General features: G+C 44.4%; 1 protein-coding gene across 1 annotated transcript in view; it reads left to right on the top strand.

Moving 5' to 3' along the window:
• Positions 1 to 7,286: 7,286 nt before the first annotated feature.
• PLCL1 (phospholipase C like 1 (inactive)) overlaps positions 7,287 to 10,118 on the top strand; it is a gene marked incomplete at both ends in the record, with an annotated part of 202,221 nt that continues 199,389 nt past the window's right edge. Inside the window, one exon of the mRNA XM_080621754.1 lies at positions 7,287 to 7,556. Coding sequence (XP_080477880.1) covers positions 7,287 to 7,556 — 270 coding nt within the window. The remainder of the gene's footprint in view (positions 7,557 to 10,118) is intronic.

Raw genomic sequence — 10,118 nt, 5'->3', positions numbered from 1 at the left:
AACCTTTGAGAAGTGCTGCTGAAGTGCGGTTCACTGAGCCTCATTATGTTTAATACCTGCTCATAAACTTCTTGGCATCTTTGGACATCACACTTGCAGAGTGCATATGGGAAAAATCCTGCTGAATTTTAACAGCAGCATAGCCTGGAGTGTTAATGGACTTCAATTTTTCACCTTCCCAAATCTTGCCACTGAATCTGACACTACATCTGTGATGAGATGAAGGAGCGTAACTGGTTAGAATTAGAGGATTCTTCCAAACCATAATGTAAATACCTGTCTTTCTAAGTCTGTCCAATACAGGTAGAATTTTTCACTTTTATTGTGGATTTGTTTGTAAATCCCTGCATTTGGGCATAAAACTCTCCTGGCCTTTTATTTGCAGAATGCTTCACTTTCGCTAATCCTATTGATACAGTGGGAATTAGTATAGGCTACGAATTTTAACTACCAGCTTATTTAACCCCACTCAGAAAAGATACAAACAGTGCTTAACAATGTTTTTAATTTATGCATATTAGTACTCCCACAGTGGCAAATTTCAGGAAAATAAGCTTACATAGATTAGTCATTAGCCTTTCTTTTCCACGACCTTAGAATATCTTCTAACCTGACATTAAGGAATAAGAGATTTTGCAATAAAAGATTAAATATCCTCCATCCCTGATGGAAAGTATTTTGAATCCTCTTAAAATTCTGTTCAATTAATGCCAGAGGGATCCAAGTAATTTTGAGGATTACATTTTAATCATAATTAGAGACATTTTAATCTTTTTTTTTAATTTGAGATGACTTTTTCTAATGAATTCAGAGAGATGGGCTAAATTTGCATGCATGAGAAACAAGACATAAATGTTTGTAGCAAGTTTTCAAACCTATCCACTTAACTGCATGTAAGCTTGTACTTAGAAGTGGTATTGGGAGTAGGACAAAGTTTGCCTATAACTTTAGTTCCCGTATAAAAAGGGTAGATTTTACATGGTATCTGTGCTCTGCTCTCATCTATTACCTCTTTAAGCCAGCGTAGAAGCTCTCAAAAATATTGCTGGGAAACACTGCTCTGACTTTTTTTCATAGGAAACCAGCTTTCTTTAAAATGAGTCAGGTATGGGTATAGCTCTTCACATTCTTCCTTTGGGTAGCCAGTCAGGCACAGATAGCAATGTACTGCTAACACTGACATACTTTGGGTGTATCTGGTGAGGGTTACTTGCACTGAACTAAGGCTTTTCCCAAGTAACCCCCACACAAACTGCGTACGGTATGGGCATCATGCTGTCAGCACTAATGCTCTCCCTGTAGAGATCTACTGCCACTAGATTATTTGATGCTTTTTCTATTGTCAGGAGCCCCCAGATATGAATCACAAGTAGTCTTTTCTCCTGATGGAGGGGGCTAGTGCATACAGCCTCAGTGGTCCAGGCTGCACCTGATTAATTTGTTTATAACCCAACCTAGTTAAGCAATGCAAAATCTTTCAGAGAGCACACATTAAGAAAGAGATTGTGTGTCTTGATTATCAGGTAGAATAGCCTACATTCCATACTTGGTATATAACCAAGTTTCCTTCAAAGCTTTTAACTGCCTTAAAGGTAGCAACAACTACAATTAGATTTCTATGCATGTCACAGCCAAAGAGGAACAATCAGAGGAGTTAAAAAAAGCTATGTGAAAATAATGGTCATTGGTAAATGTTCTCATTAAGCAGAATTACCACCTACCTTAAACAAGAGCCACTATTATTAAGTATAATTAGACTTGAATAAGAACTCATCTTTAAGACTCCTCCAAATCCTCACAACAATTTCTGTTATAATGTACCAAATATGCCTTCTCTTCCCTCCCCCAAACTTGAGCAAGTAGCAACTAAGCATGGGAACTTGAGAGAGCTTCACTAGTTGCACAAATTCACAGTATCACAGTATCACAGTATGTTAGAGATTGGAAGGGACCTCAAAAGATCATCTAGTCCAATCCCCCTGCCAGAGCAGGAACACCTAAATAAGGTTTCCTAGGTTGTAGCACCACTTCTGGGATTATCTGATGCTGTCTATTAAAAACCTTATTTTTAATTATTTAACTTCCCGAACTTTGATCACTTTGGCCAAAAATTTGAAGATGGGTGTACAACTCATGTTGTGACTCTTCATGTAGGGGAAATGAATTGTCAGACATCTACCCTTGAAAATCAGGGGTGCGTTCTTTCCTGCCTACAAAATTTGTTTCAAATGCTGCTACTTGCTATGCCTCTGAAAAATTCGTTCACAGAATCTCTGTATCTCAGATTTTACTCCTTTGTTCATGCTAAGCATTACCTAGCCCGAGCTCCATTCAGTCTTCTCTGCAGCTGTGGGGCAGTTTTGCTGTATCATGGTCAAAGTCAACCAGCAGAGCCATGAGCAATGATGTTCTCCTTCCTGCTTGCAGTGACCCATCACTATACCCAGGTTGGGTTAAAGGAAACTGTCAGTTGAATGCACGGTGGCAAGAGCTGAGCCTGCTGGAGAGGGAGCAAATGGGTAAATCAAGTCTGTAGCAGGACCAATGAAAGAAGTACTGTGAGTGGTGGCAAAAATGCCACAGCCATTCTGGCAAGGGTGTCCAGTAGTCCCCTGAGATCTCCTGTTTTGAGTGGTCCATGGCAGCTGGTGAGCAACAGATAGAAGCAGTAACTGGGAGGATCCAGTTAGGGGAAGGAGGGAGAAGAAACTGAGTGCCAGAACACCTTGCTACAGCTTGGAGGACAAGAAGGTGGGAGACAGTAAAATGTCATATCTGGAAGCAGGTGGGAAGAACTGGGATAGGACTCACAGGTCTCATGCAGTGAGAGAAGCCCTAGTCCTATAGCATTTCACGTGACTGCAATGTTCGCACCAAAGGATGTTAAACTGCATTGAGACCATGAACCTTCACTCTGGTGTGGGCTGGTTTTTGAGTGGCTCTTTGCAGTGCTAATTATTCTTTTTTTTAATGCACTGATCTCCATATAGAGGTCAATACATCCCACTCCAAGGCCTGTGTCTTTATAGCAAGAAGTGGCTGTAAAATAGGATTAAACATTACTTAACTGAGGTCCTGGTTTTACCCTTTCTCATACTTAATTGGTGTATCTGTTAAGGCAAACAACACTGCTAAAATAAAGGATTGTTCCTTGGAGCTAAGAATTGGCAGGAATCTTCCATAACCAGAGTGTTCTAATTGTTGAAAACACTGAAATGGCCTGGAAGTGCTATCAGACAGTGAAAAGAATTCATCAGTGACCTCAGCTGGAACAAGAACTTCATTAAGATAGACGCATATCACAAAGTACTTCTCATTAAGTTATAGAAGACACAACATTTATACTATCTAGAAAAACCATAAGATGTCTAAGTTCAGTTAGGCTTTTCCAACAGAGGAGGAAAGAAAGAATTAGCAAAAAAAATAGGAGGCACTGGCTCAAGCTGTATAAATATTTTTTTTAATCTAACAAAAATTGAAACCACACTGTATGTTTTACATGAAAGATTATGACCTTTTGACTATATTTGCTTTATGCTGACTTGAATTTGCTGGGGTTTGTTCCAGTCTAAAAACTTTGTAATAGTTTTGTAGGCAAAATATGACTTACGGTTGTCTTGCCAAAACCTGAGTGAAGCTTAGCAACGAGTGCATCCTTGTATGAATAAATTATATCATTACTATGTGGGAGTTTTTTTGTTTTATAATGTCATACTGAGGTTATAATAGCACAGACACAATAACCACCGAGACTTAAAAAATCACTACTTTAAAAATTATCTCATTTAATTTAAAGAATTTTCTCATCATAGCTTTGCAAGTTTCATCAATTTGAAAATGAATTATGATTTGCAATCATTGTGAATGCATACTTGAAGAAATTGCAACTTGTTCCCTATTGTTCTTTCCCAGTCTTGCATATTAGATGTTCCTGACACAGGAAAAGATGTCAGTTTTCACACTTCATCGACCGTGGTCAATTGGTACAGGAGGACCACTTTCAGCTCCCAGCAGAACACTTAATTTTAAAAGCTTCCCAAAATGCACTGTCTAGGTGGAAACTACTGGCTTATGTAAGCTATACTGCAGCACAGCTCCAATCCTACTGTATTTTAATCTGGTTTATGATACAAAATACGCCCACCAAGGAACAGTTGGGTGCCTCAAGGATGGAGTAAGTTGAGTGTACAAAAAAGCACATTAGACAGTGCAGGCATTTGCTGACTCATATGTTAAGGCGAACACAAATAGATGTGTTTTTTTAATCTATTATCTTGCCTTTCTTAGCTTGAGTGAATTCCTTGACTGTTCTGGAAAATCTGTCCCTGTCATTAAATACGTTTATCACCAAGCAACTCTGATTTTTTTTAACTTTCTATGCAAGCATTTTACTGTAGATCTTCCTTTTGTTAACTTTTTTTTTAATTAGATATCAAGAAGTATCAAACCCAGTTGCTCTTTTCCTTCATAATTCATGGTTCTCCACATTTACAAACAGAAGCAGATGATATAGCTACCTCAGAAGCATCCATATATGTATAGTCACTAATATAGTACTAAAAATTAGTCAACCTTGTATTCTCTTCTGGAGAGAAGTTTAACTAAACTCTCTCTTACCTGTACCATGCATAATTATAAAACCTTTGCATTTTGTGGACAAAACAAATATGATTTGTGTTTCCTGGAGGCTTGATGCTTATGAAGCTTAAAACCTGTAGCTTCCTTGTAGACGCTTTTCAGTTAATGGCTTCACATGCCAAGGTTGTAATTGAAGGTGAGAATTAAATTATCTTAATTTTTTTTATTTCAGCAGACAAATGCATTTAACAACAAATACCTAATTTGAAATGTTTAAGACATTTAATCTTCAACTATAACATCTTTAATATGTTATATGCATCTGCCAGTGCAACATGCTACAAATAGTTTCTAGTGGATGCAGCAGATTCCAGCTATGAAGGTACTTTGCTGTTCCCAAATAATTAAACTGGCAATTAAACTTCATACGGTTTCACAAAATATATTAAAAAGCGGCAACATATTTCTACATGATATACTCTCTAATAATATACTGCATGAAAATTACCTTTTCCGTTGTCTTTAAATTAGTCTTCTTAGGTCAGGCTGTGTGACAGTATGTAGAGATGTAGCTCAAAGCTTTTATTAGTTCTTCCTCCCCTCCTTTTGTTGCAATAACTTAATATCATGTTCTCTGTCTTGTACAATGCAGGCTGGGGTTGAGTCCTCTATTCCCTTACCATGCTTTTCTTTCCAGTATTTTTTAAGGTAAATGTTTCTTTGATGTGAATATTTTGTATCTTTTTTTTTTTTTTTGGATTAGTTATTTTCTGGCCCTTTTCACTGAAAAAACCCTCCCAACAAGACAACTGTTGTATACAGGTATCACGACATTCCTTACATCAAATTTAGATGGAAGCTCATGGGAAAAAGAAAGTTCAGTGGTATTTAGATCTGTCTCTCAATCAGCATTTTTCTTTTTGAGTTGAATATGCTAAATGCCTCTGTAACCTTGACAGAAGTTCTGGGATTTTATATGGAATTGTATATTATATATTGTGTATATATAGAAATATTCACATCCTTTAAATGGCAATTGTGTCCTGTAGCTAGGCATTTGTTAGTTGCTAATGACTGGCTGGGGTAAGGAGGTTACCTCTTACTCTTTCCTGCTTAATCATTGACTGCCAACAGGTGCCCAACACCTTCATTAGGGAATTACTTTAGAAACCAAAGAGAAAGGAGATTTTCCACTGAGTCTTACTGCCTTTAAAGCCGAGAGCTAATTTTGAGCAGTCTTACGCCTCCAGTGACTATCAGCACGCCCAGCCCTATCCCTCCTATTTTCCATCCTTCAATATAATCCCTGTTTCTCAACTGCCTTTCCTGCTCTCCCTTCCCCACGCTTTTACCTTCGCTGCAATCCACTCTACCCCGTCTTTCCCGAGGTGCTCACATAGATAACCTCATTATAACGAAACCTCACCTAGAAAGCTGTGAAGGGCAACACCACACTCGCATTCACTCTTCACGGCTGACCGCGGCTCCTGGCCTGGCTACCGGGAGATAGACAACCCTTACCGGAGGGCTCCTCCTCGCCTCCCGCCCGGGACCGCGTTGCGGGACCGGCTATTCCGGGCCGGCCGCTTCGTGCCGCCAGGGGGCGGTGTTGGCTCTGTAACGGCGGGCACCGCTCACCGGCCACCCTGAGGGGCGCGGAGCTGGGGGGCGCAGCGGTGAAAGCGCTGCCCCGGGCCGGAGGCCGTAAGGGGAGCGCCCCGAGGAGAGGAGGCGGCCAAGCCGCAGCCCGCCTTGTTTCAGACTCATTTTCAAGCGCCAGGGGGTCCCAGCGTGAGTCCTCGCTGCCTTTTGTGAGGCGCCCCTCACGCCTCATCCCGCTCTGCTGACCCACCCGCAGCAACCAGGGCTTGGGCGCGGCGCCCGCCCCCCCCCGCCGCCGCCGCCGCCGCCGCCGCCGCCAACAGCTCTGTGGCCGCAGCGCTCCCTCGTAACCGCGCGCCGCCAGCCCGGCACCGTCCTTCCGTCTTCTCGGCCGCGCTCCTGATGCGAGTACCCCCACGGGAACACCGCGGTTGCGCGGCCTTGAAGCGGGGTTAACCTAACCCCCTTTTCCTCACAGGCTGTTTCAGCCCTCACACGGGTGCTGCCCAAAAATGCGCGGGGAAGCATTGACTCGGCTGTCCCGGCACGCACACGCGCTCCCCACAGCCGGGGAGGAAGCACAAAACGGTCCCTCCCGCGCCCTTTCCCTCGGCGCTGCGATGGATGCCATCAAGTCCCACAGCTCGCCCTCCTCACTCACCCCCTACCTGCCCCTCAGCCGCTTGCCGCGGCGCACCGCCCAAAACGCCCATCCAGGCGTCCCGCGGACACGCCCCTCACGAAGCCCATTGGCCTGCACGGCGCCCCTCGGGGGCCCGCCGCAGCGCTGACTGGCTGAGCGCCCCGTCCGTCACCGCCGCCTGTCAAAACACGCCCGGCCGCTGTCACAACACAGCGGTGCCGCCGCCGCGGCGGCACTTCCTGCGCTTGCCGCCCGTGCGGAGCTTTCTCGCGGCCGCCCAGCTCCCCGTGTCCCCTGCACTGGGGGTGCTGCGGCGTCTGTCGGGGACGGGCATGGCTCCACCGGAGAAAGTTGCCGCCGCCGCCGTGCTGTGAGGGGAGCGCCGCGGGACGCCGTCCGTGTGCGTGTCCTCCCACTCCGCCCTCTCAGCGCCTCGGAGAAGTTGACACCGCTCGGCGGGGCGATGGCAGAGGCTGTCGGCAGCAGAGAGCAACCGGCGGCCGGCCGGGCTCCCCCCGACGCCGCTCATCGTGCCGAGGAGGAGTCCGAATCGGCTTCGCTGGACGCCCCGGCGGCAGCCGCAGGCAGGAGGCGAGAGCGCCGCAGCGGTGTCGCGGCCGTCGGTACCGCCGAGCGCTTTCCCGGCGGCAGCCTGGGGCCGGCAGCATCCGACCCCGATGCCTCCCTTCTGGAGGCGGCCAAGGCCACCCCGAGGAGGAGCAGCATCATCAAGGTGAGGGTGGGGCGCCCCGGCTGCGAAGTTTCCGCTGGTCCCGTCGCCGGGTTGCCCGGGCTGAGGCCGCTCTCCGGGCTCCGCGGTGCGGCTGTGGCCGGCAGGGCGGGAGCCGGGCTGGGTGGAGGTGTGGAGAGAGCCCGCCGGGGCGGGGCGGCGCGCAGCTGCCTGCCGGCACAGAACACGGGCGACGGGGCTGCGGGGTTGCCTCCTCGGAGCCCTTCGGGAGAAAGGGGCGTCTCCTGATCGCGCGGTTGCTAGAGGGGGTCGGAGAGCGGGTCCTGGAGGTGGTTTGTGGCGGGGAGCTGCGCCTGCCACCGCTGAGGGGTGCCGAGGTCCCTCCCGCATCCCCGAATGCCCTGTGAATTTCGCAGCGGGGCAGTTCCCCGCAGAGTTGTGAAGTTTTTGTGTAGCAGCTCGTAACTGCTCTTACTTAATATTCATGAGGCACCCGGAGGCAGAATGAATTGCTTCTACTGTGATGGTTTTCTTTGCTCTTGAGTTGCAAAATATGCAGTGTCACAAATTAACAGAAGGCGTGTTTGGAGGCTGAATGTAGTACAGATTGCTATGGAGCAGCACCGTGTGCTTAACACCCTTTATGTGAAATTAACAGGTCGGGCGTGATCTTAAAAGCCTGTGCCTTTGTTATAAGCTGGTGAAGAAAATGGCCTTATGATTAGATTTATCTGTGGGTTTTTTGCTTGTTTGTTTGTTGTTTGCTTGGTTCTTCCTCCAGTTTAATTTTTAAGGATAAACTATGTGGTTGCCAATTAAATGGCATCTCCTTGCAAGTACCGTAGGCTAATTACTAGTTTCTGGGGAGATGATGAATGAAGTCTCCTGGGCAAACTTAATTTAGCATATGGTCACACGTGATCCTCGTGTAGTGATTTGCACTTGGAAGGCATCGGGAGAGCTGTGGAAAAGAAGCCTTCACTTCTGCAAATGTGTGAAGGTATTGGGCAGAGCTCTAGCTCAAGGCAAGAAGCAAGGAACACTTGCTTAGTTCTCAAAGCTTAGTATCTCCATTCAAAGGAGGAATAGATAAACAAATTATTTGCGGTTTGCATTTTAAAGCTTTAACGTTCAGAGGAGACCGAGGTAGTTAAGTGCAAAAGAGCCTTCAGGATCCTTCCTAAGTCTCACCTTGAAATATTAACCCAGTAAGCCCAACAAAGCATTGAAGTGTGGTTTTAGTCTCCTAAAGGCATGCATTGAGTGTGATGGGAGTACTTCCAATCTGAAGTTACCTAAATGCATAAATGCTTTACTGAATCAGGGCCAAAGTTCTGCAAGTGCCCTAGTATGGAATGGTATTTTTCTCTTGGAATTGTGTGAAGGTTTCAAAAATTGAAAATACACTATATTGGATTTAAATTAAAGAACATTTTTTTTACAGATTATGCCAGTTTTAAGTTTTAATGACTGGGTAGCATTTTTAGTACAGGTTGAGGATTTAGCAATACTGCTGAGAGTGATAATGATCTGTCTTACAAGTGGAGGAAATTTCCTGAGATACATTCTGGGATGATGTTTCTCAATAGAGAGATTTCTGATAGAGATAAGAAAGTATTAATGTTATATAAGGAACTGGCCTTATCTGAAATACTGGGTAAACTCAGTTTTCTGTGCTTAGGAATGGTGTATTCAAACTGGAGCACATTCAAAGAAGGGTAACTAAGATGGGCTTATAAGGTCAATGAATTGAATACTATATGAGGGAAAATTTGATTTCTAGGACAGCATTGCCTTTAGAATTAAGATGCCTATGCAGAGATCCAGTCTGAAACTATAACATTATCCTGGTCACTGTAAGGGTCTGGAATGGTTTTATGATAGAAATGGAAGGAAAAATACTATAATTCATTTTAAATTTCGTTGCTAAACTGATGAATTAGATTAGATAACATGGTTGTGTCTGATACCAGGCATAGGAACTTGAGAATTTGGAGGCTACACTTCTCTAAGACATGCTGTTGGGACCCCATGCAGAGCATTATGTTTATTTTCCCACAAGGTTGTCTTGGTGGCATATAAAAGTCTTTTGAATCACAGTTCTCCTTTGGCATTATTCCAGTGGAATGGAAATACTTTTAACTTGGAATAGGAATTAAACAATTTGTCTGCATCTTTCAGGAACTTCTGATGTCCTGGGAAATGGTCATTAGGTGTTGAATGCGAATTTCAGATGGAATTCAGATTAAAAAAAAAAAAAAAAAATCAACTTATTTTACCTTATTTTTTCCAGGACTTTAATGTTGCAGGAGTTCTGTTTAAGCATTGTATGCTTTTCAGGGGAATGAATTTTACAGTGTTTATTTTACTCTAAAAGGTCTATATGTTCATATAAATCTATAGTCAGAATAGTATTCCATTGCTTTCTTTAAGCTGATCTTAGCAGCTGAAAAAGGGGGTTTAGAAAAGCAAAGTAAATTTTTCAGTAAGGGCAGTCTCTTATTCTGCAGGAATTGAGTGCTCTTGCCCTGTCTTCCCATTTCTCTACCAATTATTTAAAGGTGTCCTTTAAGCATGAGTGGTTTCACTGAATTAGCAAAAATT

This window comes from Psittacula echo (genome assembly GCF_963264785.1).
Source record: "Psittacula echo genome assembly, chromosome: 6".
NCBI classification, from domain to species: Eukaryota; Metazoa; Chordata; class Aves; order Psittaciformes; family Psittacidae; genus Psittacula; species Psittacula echo.
Note: the sequence above shows the minus strand (reverse complement) of the source record. Positions and strands in the feature narration are given on the sequence as shown.